The sequence below is a fragment of the Nelusetta ayraudi genome, unplaced genomic scaffold (assembly GCF_046127955.1).
Source record: "Nelusetta ayraudi isolate G7.1 ecotype Tasmania unplaced genomic scaffold, CSIRO-AGI_Nayr_v1 ptg000068l, whole genome shotgun sequence".
NCBI lineage: Eukaryota > Metazoa > Chordata > Actinopteri > Tetraodontiformes > Monacanthidae > Nelusetta > Nelusetta ayraudi.
Genome location: NW_027466118.1, coordinates 1,895,729 through 1,922,648, shown reverse-complemented (window position 1 = coordinate 1,922,648; position 26,920 = coordinate 1,895,729). Strand labels below are relative to the sequence as shown.

General features: G+C 45.3%; 1 protein-coding gene across 1 annotated transcript in view; it reads right to left on the bottom strand.

Moving 5' to 3' along the window:
• The window catches only part of LOC142898560 (teneurin-2-like), a gene marked incomplete at its 3' end in the record, with an annotated part of 54,387 nt that overhangs the window by 11,803 nt on the left and 15,664 nt on the right, over positions 1-26,920 (bottom strand). The window contains exon 2 of the mRNA XM_076041537.1: positions 17,400-17,785. Coding sequence (XP_075897652.1) covers positions 17,400-17,625 — 226 coding nt within the window. The remainder of the gene's footprint in view (positions 1-17,399; positions 17,786-26,920) is intronic.

Genomic DNA, 26,920 nt, shown 5'->3' with positions numbered 1-26,920 from the left:
AAATATTTGATGATTTTGCATGTACTGGATGTGACAGAGACCCATTGGCGCTGGTAAAAATGCAGCTGCCTATTCAGACACATAATTCAAAAATCAGGAGAGCGCAACGCCGGAAATATTTATAGACGCCACGCGAGGCAATCTTCCGTTCAAGGGGGAGTCGCCGCAAATTGTTGCAATCTCGTCTCAACGGTATACAAAGTCGTCAGCGCCGGGGCCTTTAAGGAGCATCATCATCATCTCAGCATTCACGCATCGCGGCGTATACGTGCGCTTTGTTATTTTTTCCTTTTTTTCCTCCTCTCCCCAGGCGATGTAAGTTGCGGCGCATAAGGAAGTGTTCTGTTGTAATGTTTAATAAAATAGTCTGAGAGGGGAAAGACGGACAGACGGACAGACAGACATACAGACAGACAGACAGACAGCCGCGGCCGTCCATTAAAAACGCACGCACTTCCCTCGGCGAGACTCCTGCGATTGTGCGCGGGATAAAATGTGTCGGCGCAGTTTGTTGTTGGCGCGCGCACGTGTGCGCTTGTTAGTGTGATTGTTTTGTGCGGAGACAGCTTCGTGGGATAGTGGGGCCTATCATTAAAAAATCATTTGTGCTTGTTAGCGGTTTGACAGGCAAAGTATAGGCAGCAGGACTCTGCATTCTGCTGCTTGACTCTCCCTCACCCCACTGGGTGATTCTGTAAAGCATGTAAAAACAGGCAGAGCATGTGGGCTCCGCTGCCTGCAATTATGTCCCCCCCCGCCCCCCCACCCCCAACTTTTTTTTTTTTTTTGCGGACCCAATAGTTTACAGCGGCAGGCCACCCTCGGACATGTCATTTCCAGCCCCGGAGGGAAGCACCATTTGAGGGAAAGTCCTGATTTGTCCTGAAGTGCTGAACCAGTGAACTGATTTGCTCCCGTGGCGGAGAAAGCATCAGAATCAGGAGGCAAATGCAACCGCACGCCGCGGATCCGCCCAAACTGCGAAAATGACTGTTGATAACAGTTAAGGCCTAATTTTCTTTGTCACTGAGAAAAATGTGGCAGAATTAAGGTTCCTGGCAGCCTCATTCCGCCTTTTTTCAGCAGCCATTTACATTTCCCCGCTGCGTGCGACCGGAAAATGCGATTTTTAAGGGTTTTCGCTGAAGTTTTGCTAAAAAAAATAAAAAAGTTAAAAAATTCTTTACTCCACAAAGGCTTTGTAAAAGGCTTGGAAAGCAACACAATGTAATTACATTATAACAGTATGTTGTTACTCTTTCAGTGCTATTTAATATACAGTATCCTTGCCAATGCTATTTTTTATTTTTTTTTTATCATATTTAAAGTTTGCTGTTTTTCAGCCAGGCCTGTGGGCTATTTATTACATTGATTCTCTTCTTCCTGTCTTTTCGAAAGCACAAAAAAACAAAACAAAAAAACAAAAAAGAATTTCTTACCTAAGTGGCATGCTCTCTGCTGATACTCTGAGATGATGCAGCTACGTCACAGAAAGCCCTCATCTTTTTATGGAGCACCGCAGAGATTGCAGCACTTCCACCACACAGTTTTGAAGTGAATTACCTTGAACATTGTACTAGTTGGCAACATTTTTAAAATAGGACTATTAAAAATCGTGTTTATCATTTTTCCAAGAAACAATCAGCGAGAAAACAGAGTGAGAAAAAAATAATGAACTCATGAATTTTGAAGGACACGGTCACAATTCTATTTGGTGTCAAAACAATAAAAGGCATTTGTCGTGCAAACTGGCAGCAGCAGCAGTAACAGCAGCAGCAGAGTTACACTGTTTAAATTATTTTTTGGAGGGGGGAAAAAAGAGAAAGCGCATTCTCTTAAATTGCAGAGGGAGAAAGCGAGGGGAACAAAACAGAAAGTGAAGCAAGGCAGTGGCAACAAAAGGCAACAGGAGTGGACCTGTTGAGAGACGATGAAAGCCTCGGCTGCGCTGAACAGTTTGTTAGGGACAAAGACAGACCGCGGACCAACAGAGCCGAAACCGGCGTAGTGTCGAGGGCGACGCCGCTGATTGGCTCAGACCTTGACCTTCAACACAGACGTCAACGTTGAGTGTGAAAAGAAAAAAAAAAAAAAAAAAAAAGGATTGGCGAGACTGTAGGTCTGTTGTGCACCTATAATTGCAGCGCATACAAGTACAGTATTGCCCCCTCTCCTCCCTCGCTCTCTCACACATGCACGTGCACACACGCCACGCGTGCACACACTCACACACACACTGGTGAAGAATAAAAATAAATGTCTTTACAAATATGGTTTCTATGGTGATCAGAGAGTGAAAAGAAAAAAAAATGGATATGAAAAAGAGGTGCAGCTCTCTCAACTCACACTACTGAGACAGGTTTCTTACGATGACAAAAGCCCTACACTAAACATCTGGTTCAACACAGGTTGTTGACATGCCCTTCTTTTTTCTAAACACAATATATATTTCAGGACTGATTTCATGATTCTATCGGTCACAAGTCGCAAACGCACGAGTGCTGCATCTGGTTGGAAGAGTTTGATTCATGAACCTCTGTGATAAAAATGTGACATGTGACATATGAACATAGTAATATCAGCCAAAATCAGCACATTAAAGTGCTTTTTTTTTTCAAAATAAAATGCATTTTCACTGAGTGTGACAATAAAGTATCGTTTTGAACCGTAGTTGAAATCTTCATAGAAATCAGTGTCTGATGTATTTTACTGTTGGCCTGCATGTGTGAAAACTCATGTTATCAACTCATTAATGAATTTGGATGATGATTTAGAAACTCAACATGGTACTTTTTGCTGAAAAACCCTGTTGGAATAATAAATATATTAATCATAAATCTCAAGACAAAAAAAGTCAGATATTATGCTGCCTATTTACGGAAATAGCCACACTTCCTGTGGAATCCCCGGTTGGGGTCAGGATTCCGCTGGAAGCATGTGCGTCCCGCACGCAAGCGACGCAGCCACGCTGTGTGTCTGCTGCCAGCTCCTCCGTCGGTCAGCAGGGAGGAGCGGCGTGCAGCTCCGCCGGCTGGACAGCTGGAGTCTCGAGACCAACGAGGTCCCACTGTAATTAGACCACTCAAGCATGATGGCGTGAAAACGCGAGCTGTGGGTTACGTAAAGGGAGGAACAAAGCCAAACAAAAAAAAAAAAAGGTTGTTCCGGCCTGCTAAGCATCAGCCACGGAGAAAAATATTCATTCAAATAAAAATTAGAGCCGCAGCTATCGGTTATTTGATGTTGAGATTGGTTAATGTGTGCATTATTTTCTTCAATTTAAAGATTATTTTGAATGAAAAAATTGTAAAAATGTGAAAAACATGTCTGAAAAGTATAAACATACTTAAAAATATCCAAACTATCTTTGGCCGCTGACAGAATATTTCATGGATTTTCTAACCAGTGTCATTCAGCTAAAAGACAAAAGCACGGACAGGAACATCCACAAGGATTACAAACACTTTTTTTTTTCTTTGCCCGATATCCAGATCAGCTCTAATGCTTGCCCCCTTATTTGGAGTATTAAAGGCTTTTAAGGTATTAAGTCTCTCCTTTCTCTTTGGAATAATATCTTATCTGAGTGATCGCTCTCACGACCATCAGATAAAAAGCCTCATCCTGCTTAAAAAGGGGGAGATTCTCTGACTCTTGTTTGTCGGGATTAAAGAAGAGAAGAGGTAAATACAGTAAATGAATAAATCAGCCGGTGGCAGATTTTAAACGCCGTTCCTCGACGTCCACAAAATAAATGTGTGGATTTACTTGTAATCACAAATAAAGAGCATGAATGCGCGGTCTTGCTGTGCAATCTGACGTGTTATTTTTAATTGGCATGGTGTCACAATCAAGGTCAAATCCTTTGGCGCTGAACAGCAACGACGACGACGGCCTTTCCTTTAAGCGTGGATGCGGAACGCCGCTCGCCACTATGTTTGATTGCCTCCACCGCTTTGCTCCTTTATACAAGAGCCGAAAGTCTGTCTGGTACGAGCCAAATGTTTGTGTTTGGGGGGGGGAGTAAGACGTGTAAAATAGCTGGCGTGCAAACAATTAAGCGCACAGCGGGTACTTTGGTTTGCCTGCGCGCGCTGACGTGACAGAATCACAACGGGGAGGAAGGAAACTCGGGCCTGAAAGGAAGCAGTTTGGCCTGATTAGGTTGTAAAGAAAGCGGCTTTGGAATTAAGTTATTGCGGAGTTAAAGGCCAGATGAAAACGCTGAAAAGGGAAAAAAAAAGGAGGGAGCCTGAGATTGAGACTGATGGGCATCGTGGTGGGCAACAACAGACTCTATATATCAATAAACTATCCAATTTGCAGACATGAATGTCATAACAATTTTATTTTATGGGCTATGTCTGTGCAAGGCTGCAGCTGCTGAACACCAGAGTGAAGTTTTTCTTCCATTGTTGCCAGACCCCTGGAATATTTTGTTTTTTAATAAGCGAGTCTTGGCAGTGCAGGGGCAGGACAAATGTGTGTGTCCGCATGAGAAGTTTTTTTTTTTTTTGAATAAAAGAAGGAAAAAAGAGAAATTGAAGTTGGAGCAGCGCGCAGACGATCACACGCTGAACATGTTCGCCACCGGCAGACAAACAGTGGGCGATCCATCTGTTGCCACGTGTTTGATGATGATCTGCATCTTTTCACAGCTACATGAAAAAAAAAATGAAAAAAACGTAAGAAACTTGTGTGTGCTTCGGGGCGACTGAGCAGGAAAGACAAGCAGCTGTTTTTTTTTCTTTTTTCTGTAACTTATTTATTTATATATTCATTTATTTATTTAACCTGCCCTCTCTGATGCTTGTTTGTCTCAAAGAAGATTAAGACGACGGAACAGTTGATTCCCATGAAATCTGGCTGGGGGGAAGCGCCGAGGAAACATGCGCTGAATCCCGAGCAGTGAATGAGGAGAGAGATAGAAAGATAGAAAGATAGAAAGATAGAAAGATAAAGATCCAGAATCTGTAGCTTTGCCTGTTGCGTTTAAAAAACAGGATCAAACACAAGGGTATTTATAATTACTGATGCTGGCTTCACCTGTACTTTCTAACAATGATCTGTGTGTCCGACCTGCCCGTGACTGAAAAACATCACATAGAAATCAGCCCTTCAGGAAGTAAGGTGCGAGTGAAGTTTCAGCTCCAGCAGGACAAAAAGTGTTTTGACAGATGGTTGTAAGCATAGGGCTAAATGAACTGCGTGTTTTCTCCTTTTGTCCACAGTGAATCCTTTAAAGGCAACTTCACCGGAGTCTGAAAGGTGAACTAAACACCTGAACAAGGCTTTAAAGTGGGAGCCTTTAAATACAATCATGGAATACGCAAAACACAATTCACAACAAATGCAAACTTTAGAGATGCAAACGTGTGAAACCGCGCAGGCTCAGCGCTCCTCACTTCAACTGAGGGGTGATTAACAGAGCAGCCCCGCCCATTTTCTGCAGCATCCAGCCGACACACTGGGACCACCAGCATCAGTGCAGCACGGCACTGCCAGCCGCTTTCAACCAGACAAAACTGAATTTTCTGAAAAACCCATTTCCATTGCTACTCAGACACAAAACATGCCCCAGTGGAAAAAATAAAATGAAATGAAAATGCAGGCGGCAGATCGGGCAGACAGAGAGCGACAGTAGCCTGGACGACAGGACGAGAGCGTGACCTTCGCCGCGAGGCCGACACGTCGCAGCGAGAGGCGCCGGCAGGCGGGCGACCTCGGAGGAGTTTGGTGTTGATTAGCCCGAAAGTCAATTTCACGTTTTTTTTTTACGCCCGCGCGCATACGTATCCCCATAACATGTTGCGTGTCGTTAACAAGCTCGCAGATCCCTCCCAATATGAGCGGCTGAGCGGCCGAAAAACACTTCCCACAGCTCCCCAGCTGACACCCCTGCTCCGCTCTGGCCCAGAACTCCTAATGAGCGGACCAAAATAGGTGTGACAAATGTCATCCATCCCACCGGCTTTGACTCCCGGCCTGGAGGGTAGCGAGTCCAGGTTGGACGCGCGACATGACGGGACATGACAGAACACCGTGCACTCTGAAGGAGGTCTTGTCCGCGAGACACGCAGTCAGAAAAGGTGTGTGTGGGGTGGGGGGGGGGGGAGTATGAGGGAGGGGGCATCTTTCATCCGCCGACACAAAAGGTTGGAGTCGAGGCAACGGATACCTGCCCCGGCCTGGTTGACAACAGAAGAATAAAATATGAGAAAACTTCAACAACCTCTTTTTTTTTTTAAGGCTTAAAGCCAAATGCAGCACATACAGCGTGGGCTCAGAAAGGAGCATGCTGTTCAATCAAGAAATACTTCCTTTCTGCGGATTCGCTGGCAATATCTTTGCCAACTTTCATTGTCATTATCTCCCTTTAGATCAGGGCTGGGCAAACTCTTTTTTTTGACTGGTGGGGCCACAATGAGTTTGCAAATGTGACAGAGGGGGCCGGAGCAGCAGCAGCAGATGGATGGAGTGTTTTGGTGAGCCACCTCATAGGAGGAAAAAATATATTCTGGGATATGGAGAAAATATCTGCTTTAATGTCAACTGAAAATCAACAAAAGCAAAGTTAGAACGAAATCAGTGTCTTTGAAGCCCCACGGTATTTAGCTCTTTATTGAAATGTCACTTAAAACACTGAAAAATTGGATGAAATTTAGCTATTTTATGACTTACTTACTATTAATATCATTACTTTACCCGGGCCGTAGTTTACATCATGCAGAAATCACAAGTTTGATTTGTCTATACAACATCTATGCACAGCACTGAAAAGTGCCCAACATTATGCACATGCACACATGAAATATATGGATGAAGTAAAAGTCCATAAAGTTCATGGTTCACGCTGCTGTGATATTATATTGTGCAATAGTCGGTTAGTAGATAATCTCAAACAATTCACTGAGACAGCAAAAGCTAACAGACAGCAGGTGGATGAAGCACCATAGCAAAATGTCACAAGCCTCAATCAATTGTCATGTGACCTTCTGGTCTGGTGACATCATGGTCTCGTGATGCCAAAATGTGAACCTAATGCCCCTCAGTCAGCTTTTCTTTCTTTCTCTCCTTCATATTGCTGAGTAACATGTTCAATTTTAGACACAGCTGGAAAAATAAATAAATAAAGTCACTTAGTAACACTGACATTTACAATCTGCCTCATTCATCAGGAGCTGTGAAAGCCGAGTCAAAGAGGGTCACTACAAACACAGATTAACATAACTCGGACCAAAAAAAGACACATTGCTTTAGAAATTATTTTTAACTGAAAAAAACAAACAACAAAACTGTCGCAAATGTCAGTTAGGAGTCACGTTTGTAAACCAACATTGTGAGCCAACGTCTGTGCTGAATATTGCTGTTGGCACCATCAACATGCAATTCCCCCGACCTCTCCATATCCACATTTGTCACATTTATTACTCGAAATCTGTCCAGCGTTCAGATTTCTATTTGTTGGGGGGGGGGAAGCAAATTTATTTAGATTAGCGTTACAATAAATGGAACAAATGGCCATAAATCCTGTTCTGAACACTGAAGGCAGCTTAGAGAAACATGTAGAGGGATGATGAGTTTGTGTTGAATTCCAAGATACAGTGGTACTCAACGAGTAAGTGCTTAAGCTCTTCTTTTGCCCAAATAATTTGCATTTTTTTTTGCATATATCACAGATGTACGATATAGTCTTCCTCACGAGTCTGAAACATTAAAATTTCAAGCAACCTATTGAAATGAAATAGGATGAAAATACACACGTTTTCAATGTTTTTTTTTATGTTTTTTGATAGTCACTTCATGCGCATGTGAATGACTTGTGCTGTCATTAACTAAAGCATATTTATCTACGCCAACAGCCAGCAGCAGCTATGTTTTAATGCTGCATTCCCACATTAGTGGACGTTACGAAACAGGTGAAAAACATCAACTTATGTGATGTGCAGATGTGCAATCCAAGCTACACAATGTCGAAGTTGTCCACCGCAAGACAAACAGCAGACCAGACACCTCATTTACATGTCTATAAAAATCAATTTAAACACGGTCTTTCCACAGGAAAAAAGACCAGAGTGCACTTCTATTATTCGTGTAAAAAAAAAGAAAAGGTGTGGAGTTTTTTTTTTCCTCTCCAAATTAATGACATTGTTTCGTCGAACAAAATAATCTGCTTCAATCAGTATTTGGTGTTCAGCCTTCCAAAAACAACATTTTCGCTGGGGTCAAATCTATTTGTCCCGCCTTGCTGCACTCACGCTGACAGGCACGCACTCTCCAATATTAATGGAGCAATGCGGTGGCAATTTAGAAGCACAATAAATCAGACTTATATAATCACAATGTAAAAAAAAAACAAAAACAAAAACAAACAAAAACAAAAACCAGGAGGGAATTTAATTTTGCTGTTTTGCTGCAGTTCACAGAAGGAAGTCTGAGGGCAGACAAGATGCTTTTAGATGGACTGACTCACATGTTCAAACCAACAATACTGGGGAACTCTGGGAAGCTGGTAGCTAGCAGGGTAGCTGCTGATTTTAGGCCCTGTGGCTTAAAAAAAAATCTGTTAGTAGTCCCTTCAAATACATGGTGTATTAATAACTCTTCCCTCAGGGACCCTCACGACTGCTGTGACCACAGAGTAACGCCGCAGCTTGTAGCGCTTATATGTATTTGATTTTGATTTGATTTGATTGATTGATTTCGAACATGTTTATATGTATAAACCGCACTGCTTGGTTCTCTTTACAGCCTGCTTTCTTTCTTTCTTTTTTTACACGAGGAAAAAAAAAAACTCTTCGTACTGCATAACACATATCGATGTATTTCCATTTGTTTGTTTTTTAAACCCGTTGAACACCTGCGAAAAAACTCTTGACGCGCAATCGATAACACGCACTCACTGGACCTCCTAACTAGCACAACTAATTGGCGACACCTTGCCATGTGTGTTGTCCCTAACGTTGTTTTAATTGTGTTTCACGTGCTGAAACAACGCTCTGTGCTGACGGCACAAATAATGAGCTTTGTTCCAGTGGGAATTTTTTTTGTTTGTTTCTGTTGGTCGTGCAAAATAATAATTAAAAACTAGTACAAAACACATGAAGGCCTTAAGATTGGATTAAGAAGATGATGATCTCAGTGCGAAATGGCAAAAAACATAAATATACATGTGTTTCTGTGTCTATATGTGCCTATATGTGTGTGTATATATAGACACACATATATATTTATATGTATATATATCTGCATGACAGTGTCACAGCACAAAACAGGCAACCGTACAGTGATACAGAGTGCAAAATATAGCCTTATTAGTCCTGCGTGTGGAAATTTTTTTTCCTGCCACAAACTCTAATAAATATCTTTTGTGGCGTTCATCACTTCTCTCTCTCACATCCTCAGCTGTTCCCCATCTGAGGTGAGTCACTACTAATGGGGGCCCTTTTTGAGATCTGCATGTCTGCACGCCAGGCACACACACTACTTTGACTTTCACTCCCCTTTGCAGACATTCCCGCTTGTTGTCGCCTGTTGCAGCTCCGTGTCTGACAAAAGAGTGACGACAGGAAGTGTGACTCAGAGAGTAGGAGAGGAGAGGGGAGGAGAAGAGGGGTCGGCGGCGGCGGCCCCCGGGATCTTGCTCTGTGACTCCTCCCGCTCTGCTGCCACAGCCACGGGACGCTTTTGAGCGCTGGCAGCTGGCAGGGCCGGGAGCAGGATGCCAGACAGAAGACAATGATGAAGAGAGATCGGGGGGAAGACGAAAGGGGATCACATTTATTTTCACCGGCATTTATATTTAATAGCGCGCAGCTGCCTCGTTCCGTTCTTTGATCAGCAGCCGTCCAGGTTGCGTAGGAACCTGGCGGAACGCCGAAGCGCGCACGCGGCACACAGTCTAGCCGTGGATGCATTCTCCTTCACTTTCATATCCGAACACACAAACCCATGGCTAATGTCTCGGCAGGGCTGCAGAGACGTGTGTGCCTCGTTTTTTTTCTGCAATTCATAACATCATTAGCTGCTACGACAGGACATACCGAAGCTATCGGGACGCAGAAAACCCTCCCCTCCTCTCTGCTCGGAGAGATAACTTCAGCTGTCGGCCACTTCAACCCGACAGAAGTGAAAAATCACAAAATTCATTTCAAGGAGTTAGGGACATGAATATCCTCTCAACCTGGAAGTTTTTCTTCAAGCGCCTCCATGCCTCGGAGGCCGAGGCTGAGCCCCTTGTGCCTCACTGGATCAGTCACATTGTGACGCTGTGGCTTGCAAATACTTGGAGGTAGCGGAGGTGGGAGATGCTTCCTCAGACCCCAGCCTCTCGTACTGTGAAGTTTTGTTTCAAACTGATAAGAGATATAATTACCGCGTGCATCCTTTTTGGTCCTGCATGTACTAAAAGCAGTAGCAGTGATGCTGTTGTTAGTACCAGTGTCAGAATCAGAATGAATGGATGTGGATGAATTTGTGAGAGTTTTGTGAGAGAAAAAATAGCACGACACACAGCTAGCAACCCATGTCATGAAGAAAACACTAACAGTGTTAAAATCACATTAAACAACTCGGTTTGTGAACTTCGAACTTTGATTCTTCGTCGTCTGTCTTCAGCGACAAAGGAAACAAAGTGCGCACGCACACACACACACACACACACACACACACCCTGACACTCCTCTTCCTGCAATATGTCAGGAGGTTAGATGCCCCGCCCCCTGTGCTCCCTGCAGCCAATCACAGCTCAGTCTGGGTGTCCTTCAGCTTTCAGTAGCTCCACTGCTGAGAAGGTGGAACTCAGTCAGTCAGTCAGTCGGTCAGTCAGTTGCTCTCAGATGTGAAATGGCTCAGTCAGGAGCTCAACTGCACCCAAAAATGATATCTTGCTGCCTCTGTCTGGATCTTCTGAAGGATCCGGTGACCACTTCCTGTGGACACAGCTACTGCAAGGAAGTGTCTCCAACACCACTGGGATGCAGAGAAGGAGAGGAGAGTCTACAGCTGCCTCTTACTGTGACTCTCACCTTCAGCCTCATCGTGATGTTCCTCCTCTACAGAGACACAAGCTGGTGGAACCCACTCGACAGCTCCAGGAGAACATCTTCTCTCGTCATAATGGCAGCTTGACGTTTCTCTTTGCTTTACAACTTATTGAACAAGAAGTGCAGACAGTGAAATATACTACTGCTACTACTGCAGACGAAATAAAACTGAACATTTAAATAATTTAAATTTCATCTGTCCATAAATTTCTTTCTGTTGATGCTTATTAATAGTAACAGTTATGCCAAAAATGTAGGGTAATTATTTTTAGTATTACAAGAAGTGATTTTTTTTTTTCAGGGTGATGAAAAATATTTTCAGTTTGGCTGGAGATCTTTCAAGGTCACTGTTCGCTGGAGGATGATCCAAAAAATATGAAATATATTTGACGCCCTGGCTGTCTGCTGCAAGACAGAAAAAAAAGGATTACTGAAGGTAGCGTCCAATTATATGATTCCGACTTTTTCTTTTTTAGACAAACTCTGACAACTTGTCATGCAACACGGGGTAAATATTACACTCTCTAGGTTTTGTATGAGTTTAATATCCCAAATAAACAACCAATCACTCTTCTGGAATAAACAAACTGAGCGAGCCAACAAGAGCTTAAAAGAGATTCACGAAAAGCAAACAAGGACAAGAAAGACAGAGTCTGACAGACACACACACACACTCACATACCAAAGTCCCTACCTAACAAATGTGTGATGTGATCACTAAAGCGACCATAAGAGAGCATCAATGGAAGGAAGGAGGCACAGAAAGGGAAAGCCGAGAACAACATAAAGGAGAAGTCACCAAAAAAGTGAGAGATGGAGACACAGCCACCCAAAGAGAAAGAGAGCAGGAGGCAACAGCAGATGATGCTGAGTGTTGTCTGGGCAGTGAGGCTGGCAGGTGGCTGCTGCTGCTGCTGCTGCTGCCTCCTCAGTGCGGCGGCTGTCTCAAGGGGGGGAGATGTGTCAAAAGTGAATAGAAAAGGATCGTTTAGCTTCCCCATGATGGCGAAAAGGCTAAAGTTTGTGAAGACTGCAGCGGCGGTGATGATGCAGGAGCCCCCGCAGAGACAGAGCGAGAACCTCGGGGAGCTTCTGAGCAGCGAGGAGCTGAACAATCAAACCAAAGGAAAAGGCGGAAGTGAGCAGCACCACGGGGAGGCCTGTTTAGAGTTTACACAATTGTCGCGATTGCATCTTCGGCACGGGATGCCCTTTTTTTTGGGGGGAGGGGGCGGGGGGACAGAAAAGCTGCGATTGATGTATATTCAGACCTGAGCAACGTGCAGGAAATGAACGACGGCGAGAAGAAAAGGTGTTAAAACTGCCGACGAGTGTTGTTCTCTGCTGTTTGTTACCTCCCTCCCCTTCACTACTCCGGTATATTTATCTTCATGTAACATTTATTTGGGGTTTGCTTGCAGCTCCTTCCTTCGCGGGATCACTGATGTATTCAAATATACTGTTTAGCGGGGTTAAATTGTGAGTACTTGTAATGGGCTTTCCAGGCTGTTGCATATTATAGCGAGGGAAAAGGATGTGTTATTTGGCTCTGCTTATCCAAGCAAGCTAGGTAATAAGGTTGTAATGGGGGAAACAATGGATTTGAGCGGCCATAAAACTGAGGGGGTTCGTTAAAACACACAAACCAAATCCGCTTTATCAAAATATGCAAGGAGCTCGGAGAGACAGCTTGTCTGTACGTGCCGAAAAGGAAACAAGAAAATAAAGGATTTACATGACATTTGTGGAATCCCAACCCAAACTTGTGTCCTCGGCCTGACAAGGAGCCGCTCTCGTCTAATTGGATCTCCTCACCGGGTGGTAAACAGGGGGTTGCTCTCACGTTGAACCGAGCCCAACACCTCCGTTTATTGTGACTTGTTATTTTAAGACGAGGTACGGCTGATTAAAGAGCGCAGCAAGACGAGGCGCAATTTTTCTACATGTGTTATGTCAGGTGTTATTTTCCACAGCAGGAAAACGCCTTGTCCAAGTTAGGGGTCAAAGGTCAGACTGGAGGTTTACAACTCTAATTGAACGTGCAGCCTTTATATGCGCTCACCAACAAGGTGCACCCAATAAAGCGGCCAGCGAGAGTCGTTACATTTTCATTTCCAAAATGTTTCGCTTCACTCTGGCGAGATAGGTCACAAGAAACCTAATTTTGGAAAAAATATTTTGAATTGATTGTTTTCTCAGCTGAGGGACACTTCAGCTGAGGACACATGGTTTTTTTTTTTTTGGTATCGCAAAATCATCTCGAATACTGAAAATTGTCCGCCTGCCTTTCACGCAGCTGCAAGCTGCATTGGACACTATTGAGTTGCAGTATCATTTTTGCAAAAACTGCCCAGTAACTTCATGCCTGCTGGAGCAGAATAATGTCACGGTTTCCTCAATAACACCCCAAGCGTGCCTGAAACATAGTTCCAAAGGAGGTCGATGCTCCTCAAGTCAGACTTGTTGCTTCAGGAAACTCTGAACTTTCCAAACATTGTGACGCACTGCCAGGGACTTAGCAGGAGACCGCAATGATGGACTGCGATTACAGTGACACACCACTAGTCTTCAAATTTAGCAGTTTTTAGATTTTTGTTGAGTAAGCAAAAACATTTTTTTTATTAAAAGAGTGAAGAGAAGGGTGCACTGCTCTGAAAGCATAATCCAAGATTCACAAATCAGCTCTGGGAAAATCTGAAAAAAAACATAAAATCTGCCCTATTCTTTAGAATGAACCACTGCGACGCAACATGATTAAGAGAGAGCAAAAAAGAGAGCTCCTCTTTGGGTTGATGAGCTAAACTAATCACTGTGCGAAAGAAGTACGGCAGGTGAAAGCAGATCAGTCAATAACCTGCTTTCGTTTTACTCAGCAACACTTCCTGCCTCCGCCGGGTGTTTAATCCCAGACGGCGTGAATCACCCCTGCATGAATCTGACGACAGCTTTAGGAGCCGACCGGTGTGCATTGATTGTGCGCCGCACAACTGTAAATTGGTTTGGCCGGGCGCGCAATCGTTGGAGCTGCGCGGCGGCGACTCCAGCCTGTCCTGACCTCAAGGCGTCGTCAGGCGGAGGCAAGGGGGGCCCAACAACACGACAACATCTTCAGAGCCCGGCTCCGTCCTTTGATGAATTCCTAATACTCCAAAATTCTCTTCAGGCCTGGAATTCATTTCTGAAATACATTCACTAAATCAAGTACGTTTTCTGATGGAGTCAAATCCTTTCTGTCTGTTGTTTATTGTTGCCGCTGCCGCTGCTGCTGCCGCTGCTGCTGCTGCTGCTGCTGCTGAGGAAACAAGCCCGTCTCGTCTCCGCAGGCTCTTCAAAACCGGAACACATTGTGCGAGCCTCCACTCCTCCGTTCGTTTACTAGTTGCACAAATGTTTGGTTGAAAGACGCGGAAAACTCCGCGGTGCCTCTCTCTCGCGTCTATTCTCACTTAACTCTTTTTCTCTCTCTCTTCCTCCTCCTCCTCTTCTTCCAGCAGCACTCTCCCCGCGGTGTCACAGTCCATATGGTGCAGCAACACTGTTGGTCTCCTGTGGCCACACTTCCCACGATGCATCTGCGGCTATGAGGCCTGGCAGGGAGCTGATAGGCTGGGGTGGTGGTGGTGGTGGTGGTGGTGGTGGCGGCGGCGGTGGGCGGGTGGGGACTGTGCTATCGACCGGCCGCCGCCCGGTGTGAGGTCAGCTCCGTGCGCCAGTCAAGTGTGTCCGTGCGGCACACACCGCCGACTCCCGACTCTTTTATCCATCCCGCCGATCAATCTGCACCCCCCCAACCACTCCCGTCATACTTGCCTGTGCGGCTTCCTGTGCACAGTTGCACGTGTGCAAGCTCATCCTTTTTTCTTTTTTTTTCCTTTAGCTTCCCGCTGTTCGATGATCATTCAAAGCGCACGCAAGGCAGGGGGATCAAAGCTTGCGGGCTTGTAGCAGATCCATCTTTCTTTATTCTGGTTATTTGAGGCAGAGCGGGAAGGGGGTGGGGGGTGGGGGGGACGCATCCACCACTCATGTCAGATGGCCAGGTGTTATTTTTTTTTTATGTTAGGCGGTAAAAAAGTTTTTGGCTCAGTACTCCTGGTCCTGGTTTGCAATGAACTCCTTCTTCTCCTCCTCTTCCTCCCGTCTGTGTCCATGCAGAGAAAACAGAGCTTTGCAAAGATCAATCCCATTGAGTCGGACTCCTTTCACTAGCCAAGGATCAATACAGCCCGTTTCATGTCCCTCCCCGATATACACATACAAAAACACACACACACACACACACACACACACACACAGAAATGCACACTTGCACACTTTAAAAGACATTCCTATGTGAGTGGGCCCGCCCCGTTAGAAATGACCTATCGGCCTATCGGCTAACTCGCTCACCAGGGGATACAGAAGTTCATTATGACAGGCTTGCCGGTGCTAAAGGTCTGGCTTTGGTCCTCAGCTGGTGCAAACTTCAGCATTTTACACCAGCCTTATTACATTAGCCGCTGCCGCATAGAACGGTATCACGCTGAAAAGAAGAAGAAGAAAATAAATCTCTTTTTTCGCAACAATGTGACTGTTGATTGAGCGCGTGGAAGCAGAAGTTTCGGCCAAGTGAAAAATCACATAAAAAAAAAAAAACAAGTGGATTTCCAAAAAGTCTTGAGAGATGCCTGGCTCAACGATACACGCTGGACTGGAAAGAGCTGCTTTGCTTTGTGGGACGGCAGTGGCAGCAGAAATAACTGCAAAAATCTTTTGGTGCCATCTACTTTCAGCTTTCAGTTTGCTTTGAGCAGACATTTTCAGCCTCAAATTAACAGTTTTTCCCCCCAACCACCATAACAGGTATTTTGGGATTCAGAGCTTCATTTCACAAATACATTTTTAATGCGTGGTGATAAATTGCAAGCTAATTGAATTGAATTTAACGTACAACATACAAGTTTATGCTTTTCTTCGGATGACGTGCCGAGCAACAACTTGACGGAAAGTAATAAGGTTGGTGGTCTGTTCGCGTTAAATTTCCACGAAAACTAAATGCCAAAAAAAAAAAAAACAGCTGGAAACTAAAACATGTGTTTTTGTTTGCTCTAAATATGTATTCTCTCATGCAGTAACGTTTTCAGTGTTCTATCGCAGGATTTAAATCCACCCGACAATTCAAAAACAGCTGCGTCCCCAGATTTTACGTCAATTGCAATCACCTCGCTGCTGGCGCAGATGTAAACACAACAATAACGTTACATCCTCGTTCTTGACAAGAAAGAACAATAAGCACAATTACTGTCGGAAAAAAAAACAGACTCCAGGCAATGAACACCGTTGCCACCTAGCGCTCGTATATCCGAACTAAACACAAGAAACTCTGAGGGCGACGTTCACACTGACTCAGATTTGATTCTTTTCATACTGAACAGCGAAATCTGAATTCAAGTCCGACCTGGGACACTTTCATATGTGGTCCATATACAGAGACATGTATTCAGATTTTTTCAGTCTGAACAGTCACGTTGCATTTCATATGACTTTCCGTCATTACAATGCGATGGCAGGGCGACCATATTCCAAAAACCCAGACAGCAGACGACACCGAACCGGCCTTTGGAGATACTGCAAAAATACCCCACGATGCTAAAAAATGACAAAGTTGCTTTGGAAATCTTGCCCTTTATACACTTTAAAGTATCCCTTTTCTGTTTGAACTGAAAATTCAGATATCCAAACAATCTTTAGAAATGTCTGGCAGATTTCTCTGGCTTTGCTAGCCGTGCAGACCACGACCACAACGGAAAGGAAATAAAAAATAAATAATACAAAAAAGCACTCTTTTTGCAATTCATCTGGAAAACTACATTTACCTTTCGGCATTGTTCCTTTATGTGAGCAGCGCTGGCCGTTAGTGCATCGTTTTGTTTTGATCTGAGAGCAGGAGCCGCCTGGGTCTCTTTGGCTTTATGACGCAGGCTCAACACCGTGACGGGCAACTCGGAATAATGCCAGTGGCCCAGAGCAGCGCTTTATTATAAATATTATATTTTAAATGCATGGAACGGCCTAATGACCGAACGGTAAGTGGAGCAAAACCTGTGCATGATAAGGACTTTGAGAAAATCCCCCCTCCCCCCGAATTCACTTTAGAAGCCGAGAAGGGGGGATTGTATAGGCCAATGAGGACGTGTGGTCACCGCATGCAACTCTGCCATCGACAGAACACACATAGCAGACAACGACACCAGAGGCAGTCAGCATAAAGAAAGTGAAATCTTCTCATTAACAACGCAAGAAGAAAAAAATCAAGACCTGCGGTGTGACCTTCGACTGGAACAGAGGCGTGTTTTTTTTGGTTTTTGGGAGACCCACCTTGCCGGGAGTACTCGTCGGCCTCGTGGTGGACGAGGTCGCTCACGCAGCCGCTGTAATGCAGCCGCTGCTCGTGGTCGAAGGCCTTGAGCGTCTCACTGGAGCTGTAGGACTTCTGGGTGGGCACGCGGCACTCGTCCGCCTCCAGGGAGGCCGTGTTGTACTGGGAGTCTTTGGAGCAGCGGCCCCGGGTGAGGGAGCGGTGCCGGCGGTCCTTCAGGTCCATGCTGCCGTAGGGCTGGTGCTTTTGTCTTAATGTGTGTGTGTGTGAGTGTGTGTGTGTTAAAGGGCTGAGCGTTGCGTTAAGGTCGGAGGATAAGAGGCAGGTAGGTGGAGGAGGAGTCCTTCTAGCGCGTCTCCGTAACGTCAGTCTCCGGTTTAGTCACCTGGAGAACAGAGACAAAAAAAAGAGGGAGGAAGGTGTTAAAATAACAGCGAAATAAAACCTAAGTGTGATTCATCCGCGACTCCTTTGGAGGATCTACGCAGGAGATTAGGTAAGAAGTGCGGCGGGTGGACATTTTAGCAAGCGCGCAAATATAAAATGGGATCCAGGAGAAAGTCGGGGCTGCCGCGGGGAGAGAGCGACGGATCTAGAAATAGACAACTTATCGACCGCACAAATGAAAAACGGGCAGGCTGCATTTAAATCAAAAGACACACACACACACACACACACACACAAAAAAAATGGAGGGCAAGTCAGAAACAGGAACCTTCAGACCTTCCGGAGCTGATGCTGGCGATAAGAACAGTGGCGGAGGAGCCGAGGGGGCCAGGAGTCAGGGCAGAAATTAAAGTTGGCAGAAAAGCTGAGAGGAAAGACGGGCTGCGACGACGGGAATCGATGCTCGGTGCTGGGAAGGAGGCGAATTAGAAGCGAAAGCAGCCGGACGCACCAGGAAGGATGGATGGGGAAAAAGGAGGAATGACTTGGGGGCATCGCTGGCCTGTCCCTCATTATCAGAGGCCCAATGAATCCTGCTCCCTCAGGGGATGGAGAGGGAGAATCAAAGACGGCCCCACTCCACCCGGAGTGGACGGTAGCATGCACAAACAGGCGCACGCTCTGAATATACCACCACGACAAATAGAAACACGAGGGCATCTGCGCTGAGCCCTGGGCGTCCAACCTGGCGGCCCATGCTTTTCAATGGAGTGGCTCAACAGGCATGTGATGCCAAAAAAGTCAGACATATTGAATTTACTTCCGTGTTACGGTTGCAGTCGTGTCACTTCCCATCATGCCTCTGTAACTCACGTAGATGCAGATCAGAACGTATCAGCCAATGAGAACGAGCCGAGACACAGCATGTAGGAAGCCCTGACGTCACGCTTGGAATCAACTCTTTTTTTTTTGAAAGTCCAAGACTTACAAATACAAACTAGAAAGAGGATTAGGGCCACAAGTAAAAAAATATTACAGGAAAGACAGATTTTTATTTAGGTTTTCATTTCGAGTTTTACGTTGAAATTTCGTGAATAAAGTCAAAATTTCGTGAAAAAGGTCGATGTAAAAAAGACAACATTTCGTGAAAAAGGTTGATGTAAAAAAGACAACATTTCGTGAATAAAGTTGAAATTTTGTGAATAGAGTACACATTTCATGAATAGAGTCGACGCAAATAAGGTGGAAATTTTGAATTTTGGGAATAAAGTGGATGGTGGATTAACCCAGTTAGCCACAGTTAAAGGTAAACTGCCGAAAACAGACGTATCTCACAAGGTTCACCCACAGTAATCAGGAAACTGGCGAAAACGGAAGTACTCCACTAGACTTGCACGCAGAGCCGTTTGACTTTATTGTCGACATTCTGACTTCCTTTATGTTGACATTAACTGCAAAATTTGGATTTTTATTCACGACATTTCGTATCTTTTACGTCAACTTTATCCTCGAAATTTTGACTTCAATCTCGAAATTTCAACTTTATTCTTCAATCGGAAACCTGACAAAATAAATCTATCTAAAATTTTTTTCTCTCTCTCTTCTCTCTTCTTCCCCTAATCCTCTTCCGTAGAGGTGTCCTGCCCCCCATGTGATTTTTTTCTTGCAATACCATTGGTGGCCACTGGAATCATTGGTGTGCCGGCAGAGCAGCAGCATCGTATCAAGCTCTTATGATACATCCATGATCTAGCCGTGCCTGTTGCACGGAGAGAAGCATCGCCACTGATGGCTCGCGGCCGCAGCTCGTCGTGCAACTTGTGGGTCACTCAAACACGCGTGTCCCCATTATTTCCCGTGCACCGATACCCAATCTGGTCTTTTACCTTCCCGGCAGAAGCAGAATCCATGTGAGCTGATTACACACACGACTGTGAAGCTAATGGTCGTGCGGCGGCGGCGGCGGCAGCCTTGAGCAATGCATTACATTAGCAGCAAAAGATCAAAGTACAACAATACAACAACCGGCAATAATTGACAGGAGCGCTTTCAGCAGCAGCCTATATGGGATATTTATGGTAATAAATAGGTCATCCGTGTTTCTATTGCTCCAGGCCCAGCGACGTCTAGTCGGCTGCTCGCTGCATTACGGCACAGCGGTGCGGGTTTTATTTCATTTTTTTATTTATTTTTTACCGTGATGACATCTCTATGCATGGTCAGCGCGTATTGATATGAGAGTGGGCAGGAGGGGCATTTCTAAAGGACAGGAATAATTCCATTCGGGAAAAATGTGATGTAACAAATTGCACGGTGGAGCGGATAAAGAATGAAAAGGGAGGGAAGGAGAGCAGCAGGACGGGCAAAAAATGTGAGCCGATCCATTCAGCAAGGGCTCATTTTAAAATGCTTAGAAGGTAGTGCTGAAACGTACGCCGCTATGTCCATTGATTAACAGTAGGTATTAAGTCTCATAAAGAGCTCATTATGCTCCAGCATCCATCATAAAGGCTATTAGGAGTTCACCCTTAATGCGCTAGTACCTTGGATGGAGTGCGGGGATGGAAAAAAAAAAAGAAAGAGAGAGGGATCCTGACTCAGGGAATGAGGGGACAGTTTGACACCATGCAGGCTTTCGGAGGAAACGGCTCCATGCGAGGTTTTCGAAGTGGTGGTTGTGCAGCAGACAAAGATTTAGAGCTTTTAATACGTTTGCAGACGTCCAACAATAAAACTGTTGAAATGTGTAACCCTTATGCTGAGGTTGGCTTAAGATAACAGTCGAGGTAAGTGACTTACTATGGGCTAGCTAGATCAACAAAGATGCTAGGAAACGACTGTAGAGCCCATGAGGTGCACCAAACAATATCACAAGAAAGTTACACAAACACAGTAACTGATTTTAAAGTCTCAGTGTGTTAAATCACAGTATTACCCAGGTAATTGAAAAGATGAAATAAACCAAAATAAGCCTTTTGTTTTGCTCAATGAGTTCTTTCTTCTTAAAGTCTAAAGCTAAATAGCTAATAGCTAAATCTAACGCCGCACTCCTACCACGCTCTTGATTGAGTCCACAATCTCTCTGTCTTCTGCATGCATGGAATAAAATTATAATATTTATAGTATTTTAAAATTATAATACAAAATTATAAAAATGAAATGCACATCCATCAACCTAATATTCTTATCTTTGGAGGTATTTAAGTTAAATCATTTTAGCCGCTCTCCACCGTGAGTGTAGCAGCTCCGGCAGCACGAGAGGGTCAGGTAGGGACAGGTGGAACAGAAGGGGTGGAGGCGGGGAATCGCAGCCAACCGTGCCTCCATGAAAGAGCCCACGACGAGGAGGAAAAAAAGAAAACCCACGCACGCAACAGGTGATGAAAGCAAAGTTTGATTTTCCAGGTTATTTTTTGAAAGTTGAATTGAGGGAGCGTGCGGCGGGACTTTCGGCTTCCTTCTCAGCCGAGCCGTGGTAAACACGGTTTTCAAAAAAAAATAAATAAATAAATAAAACAGCAGACAGCGGCAACATTCAAGTCAGAGGTCGTCGGTGAGAGTGATTTGGTTGGCATCATCGAAAATCAATGTGCGCGTCTGGGTACGAGCGCTTGTGTGTGTGTGTGTGTGTGTGTGTGCGAGAGGAGCGTGCATGTACTTGGTAATCAGAGTGGCAGATTGTAGTTGTGATGTTACTCCAGGGAGAAAGGACACAGAGTGAGAGATGGATGGATAAAGTGGAGAAAGCCGAGGGGGTCAATCGCAAGTTCTGGAGCGCATATAAATCAGATTCCGCCCACGCAGGTGATCCCCTCAAGGTCAGCGAAGCGCACACGCCAAACTTTTGCTTTTTAATTACTCCGGTGACAGCGGGCCCGGCCTCCCCTGGACGTCACGCCGAGCCGGAGCGTCTCATTTATCAGTCCAGCCGCCGAGTCGCGTCAATTTTTCTTTCTTATTTTCTTTTTTTTTGCAGGCAGGCAGGCAGGTCCCCCCCCCCCACACCCTCCAAACTCAGCCAGCGGTGCCAACAACAAGTGGCTTGCGGAGAGAAAAGGAGGCGACCGTGAAGTGACCATGAAATCCGGGCGGAGCGAGAAAAGCAATTGGAAGAATCACGGCGAGGGAGGGAGAATTATTAATTTGTGCAAGTACGGAGGTGAGGTCCGTGGCAGATAATGGCCATTTCTCTGCAAATAAGAGGGCCGGGGGGGTGGGTGGGAGAAGAAGAGAAAATGACAATGTATAAATCCACTCTGAGCACAAATCCCACCTAGTTAATAGGAAGCTAATGACTTCAGTGGATTAGCCAACATCAAACAGTGACGTCTCCCCTCGCTCCCAGCCAACCTGATCAACCTCTGTCTAAATATCAAAGGCAAAAAAAGCGCCGCAATGAAAAACGGTGTGAAAGACAGAGCTTTGAGGCAAGCACTCTCTCTTTTTTTTTTACAAACCCCCCCCCACCAGCCCTCCACCTCCACCCCTCGCCCGTTAAATCGCACGTGTAGTCATGTGCTTCAACAGCATTTATTACACAAGTAGGCGTCTGGCTTTGTCAGCGCGTCAAGCCAGTGATGCTCCTGACAGCGGCTGTCACAACACATTTCACAAAGATTACATTTTTGAGCGCGCGTCACTCCGCCCCTCCCTCCATCCGAAACTGCTCTCCGTGTACCTGCTGCGTGTCGCCACTCCGTTGACTTTTTGCGCTAATCGTCAGCGCGGGTATTAACCTTTTAGTAGGTCAGCTTGTTGCCTACTGACTCTTTTCTTTTTTTTTTTTAACTCCAATAAAGGTTAGTGCTTCTGCTCCCTCCTTAATCCGTGTCACGGATGTATAATAAAGCCTTTACATCTATTTTGGGTGTAATATGGAGGTGTTGGTACAAAGATATCTGACACTGCAGCCTGCCTGCCTGCCTGCCTGCCTGCCTGCCTGCCTTCCTGCCTGCCTGCCTGCCTGCCTGCAGGGGGATGCGGAGGCACCGGCATGTCTCGTCATCTGCCTCAGAGGAAGTCCGACTTTGCGAATAGCTGCTTCGTTGTTTCCTCCTTTCGGTCACCGTCTGACTTGACTTGACCCCTGCTGCCAGGGAGGGTGGGTTGAGCGAGGGGGGTTAATTACCTATTCTAGGCTGCCTCAGGTATTTTTCTGCTGCGTTGAAGCTTGCATCAAATCGTCCCGAAGAAGGAAAAAAAAAAAAAAAAAAAAAAAAACACTGCCAAGACAACCCCGGCTTTGGCCGTGGGTATTATTTTTTTTGCGCGGTTTGTAATAGTTTGCATGTTGCTTGGCCTGGATTTTAAAGTCAATTAGCGGCAGAGGCGGCGTCCAACCAACCGCAGCTCTCGCTTATCAGACACGTAAAGCGCAGAGGCGGCGAGGCGGCAAGGAGGCGAGGAGGCGGTGGGAGTTCAGATGCTGTCCAGATGACTCCTCGCAGAGCAGCTGGTGTTTACTCAGAAGAGGTTTAAAAACTACGATGCCATGTGAAGACTCCTAGAAATACACAGAGTTTGCGTTGGTTTTCCGTCTTTGTTAGAAATAATAAAGCCAGCAATTTCAAGACTAGAAACTAGCAAAAAGTAAATAATAATTTTAAAAAAAATCCCACTTTAAAACCTGTGCCAAAGAAGTCTTGAGTGATTTCTCAGATTGCCTAGGAAAGCGTGATTGGTCAGTCATGTAGCACAGAGTGTGGGCATCTTCTCTGATCAGGTGACCATTTTGATGTTTTTCCTCCTGAGGCTGTACGTCCTCCCTAGTTGGTCCCGCAGTTCACATACCTTGATCGAGCCCCGCTGTCTCCTAGAGAGGACTTCCTACTGGTAGAAAAAAAAGTCACCTTGAAACTTCCTGGGCCTTCCAAAGCTGCAAACTTCCTGTTTCTATTCCCGCCAAAATAAGACGATTTTACTGCTGGTCTTCAAGGGGGACTCGCTAAAAACGATGTAGTTTATTGGCAATTTCCAATTGGATCACAAGACAGCTTCTAAAGCCAAAATGGTCATGTTGATAGAGGTACTACACAAGGTGAGTACTGTGTAATACATTTGCGGGTATCAGCAATACCACTGGGAGACTGGAAATCAATGCGCATCCATCTGCCTTCTATCGACCCTTAACCTCCGCGGGGCGGCGGAGGGGGGCGGGGCCTATCTCAGACGTCACTTGCTAATAGGCAGGGTAACCCTGGAAAGGTCGCCCGTAATGAAGCGGTACCAAAGCTGCAGCATGAAGAAAAACAACCACACACACACACACACACACACACACACACGCGCACACTCAACATTCACACCTCCAGGCACTTCAGAGTCACCAATTGACCTGCAAACGTGCGCGACTTTGCACCGCAGGAGAAAGGACACACGGGCAGGACACGCAAACTCCACATGGAGAGCTCTGACCCCACCCGGAACCGGCCCTGGACCTACTTAACTAGTGCGCCGCTATACATGGAGCAACACAAGAGCAAGGAAGCAGCCGCGGCGAGGTCCGCCCACTTCTGGCAAACAATGACCTGCCTCGTTCAAAACAAGGTCTCCTCCGGCGGACAAGGAAACCTGGCTGGGGCTGAAGGCTCAATCATATCCGCTCGCCGCTCAGATACATTTATGGCTGTGCGAGGGGATAATGATGCTTCGACAATGTGCAAATTGTTCAGGGTTCAGAGGTGAGAGGAGTCGTAGGAAAAGATTGAATCTCCTCTCCTTCTCTAACGAGGGAAGGCAGACCAGTTTCTTCTTCAGAAAGACTGTCCATATATGTGCTTTAGTCGAAAATTTAAAATACACTGAAGCTGAATATTTTATAACCTGAATGATTTTTTTGCCGTTGTCAAAGTCTTTCTCTGAGATGTTTGTGTTGTTCCCTTCCTTTGAGCTTAAGGGAAATCTTATCATTCCTCGTCTTATCTTAAGAGGCTGTAAAGCTGCCATTATCTGGCTCATTTAATTCAATTGCAACCAAACCAAAAGCAACAATCAGCCAGCAAGACTGGTGGCGGCGCAGTATGGAGTCTTTCCATCATATTATTCACCGGCTCTTCCAGCAACGCTTTTTCTTTCGCCGCCACTTTATTTGTCTATTTTTCTGGGAGAGAACTTGAACGGAGGGAGAAAAAAAAAGAAAAAAAAAAGGCCAGCCTATCGAAAACAAAAGGGCCTGTTATCATAAAAGGTGGAATTGCTGCTATAAAGCGTTTCGCTCTCAATTTTCTACTGTTTTCATGCTGCTGCTCAAATTAAGTTGTTTACGCAGTTTGTTCGCAAACACAAAAGGAAGAAGGAACAGAGTGACTGAGGGAAACAAAGGAGCCGACCAGGAGAGAACGGAACACGGAGAGGTTGCGCGGGAACAAAGACGCGGGGGGAAGAAAAAAAACGACAAAACCTAATTGTTGTATAAGACTTGGCCTCAATTTCACCGGCAAATCAAGCAGCATTCATGGGGATTTTTATTTTATTTTTTTTTTTAAAAAGCAGCGTCGGCCGGAGTTGTGGCAAATCGTCGCCACTCATGTGAGCGGCCTGCGTTTGCCACGTTGTCGTGAAGTGTAAACACTCATTATTTTTTATGATTAATTTGTTCTCTTCACCGGAAACACGTTGAACGGAGCACGATGAGCTGACGTGATTAATTGTGCGGCAATTATCGGCTTTTTAAACAAATATCTCATTATCTTACAGTGTACGTCGATGGCGGATGTAAGCTCCGTGTAAGTGTGGAAAAAAAAGGACGGTGTGGGTGTGGGTGTGGGTGTGTGTGTGTGTGTGTGTGTTTAGAAGGCGAGACTCTTGAGGGTTTTATTGTCAGGAAGTGCGCAGCATCCGGATTGCTTCCCGCACTGCGAGTGCGCACGTGCGAATGCAAATGAATTAGCGTGCGAAAATATTCCTGCATCCATCTGCATATATAAACGCACGGCAACCTGCGCGTCACTCTGTCTTTAGCACACGGGCGGCCTCGTATCGGCATCACGGCAACCAGGGCGGGTCTGGCTGCGATGACCGAGAGGCTGCTCACCATGACGACTCATTAATCGCGTCTCCAATCTCAAAGATGCATGCGCACTCGCGCGCGCACACACAGAGTGGACTGCACATGCATACTGAAGGCAAGATGATCGGTGGGGCTGTTTGCATGGCTTCAGTTCAACTGGAAACCGCGGGCCAACTTGGAGCCGACAGCGGAGGGACATGCAGGACAGGAAAGATTTTATCATTGCACATCTCGCCCTGTTATTTCATCCAACCAGTCTTTTTTTTTTTTTTTTGTTTTAGTCATAAATTATAATTAAATTGAATTAAATTAAATTAAATAAAAAAACAGACTGATTGCATTTTAAAATAAGCAAATCAATAAATACTACTACTACTACTACTACTACTACTACTAATAATAATAATAATAATAATTATGATAATTGATTTGTTGCATTGTGCATTAACAAGTTGATCTGTCGATGACATGGCTGCAATATTGATTTATTTAAGTAGGTCATAAAACATTCGAAGCCAACGTTGCCTTGGGTGTCCTGCTTTCGCGATCGCTCACAGAACGCGACGGTCCATCAGTCAACGACGGGGACTGACAGTCAATCAGAGCCAGCACAAGCAAAAAAATAAATAAAAAAAATAAAAAATAAAAATTAGTGACAGGAACCCAAGGAGCTGCTAATGGCTTTTGATTTGACGTGCCCCTGCTTTGGTTTCCACCGTCTTCTTAAAGTGAGAATGATTGTTTTCCGTTGTTGTGGTTGCTTTTTCCTTTTTCAGTCGCCCGTGTGTGTGTTTTAAGTGAACACCCGTACGGCTGTGCTTTTACACAGACGGAGCATATGTGACGAGCAGCTGTGGTCCCTGCAGGGAGGACAATTGACAAAATTTGCCACACTGATCAGGAAGTGTGACGAGGAGCCGCATCCACCTTTCATTTGCTCCTTGATGTCGGCACCCTCTGACTGACTGTCTCTCTTTTTTTCAGCATGGAAATAAATTGGGGAGGGAGGCAATGCCTCTCTCTCTCTCTCTGTCTCCCTCTCTCTCTGTCTCTCTCTCTCTCTCTCTTCCTAACTCTTGGTGCCTGTGTAATCTCCACACTGGGCTGCAGAGTGCCACAGAGCCT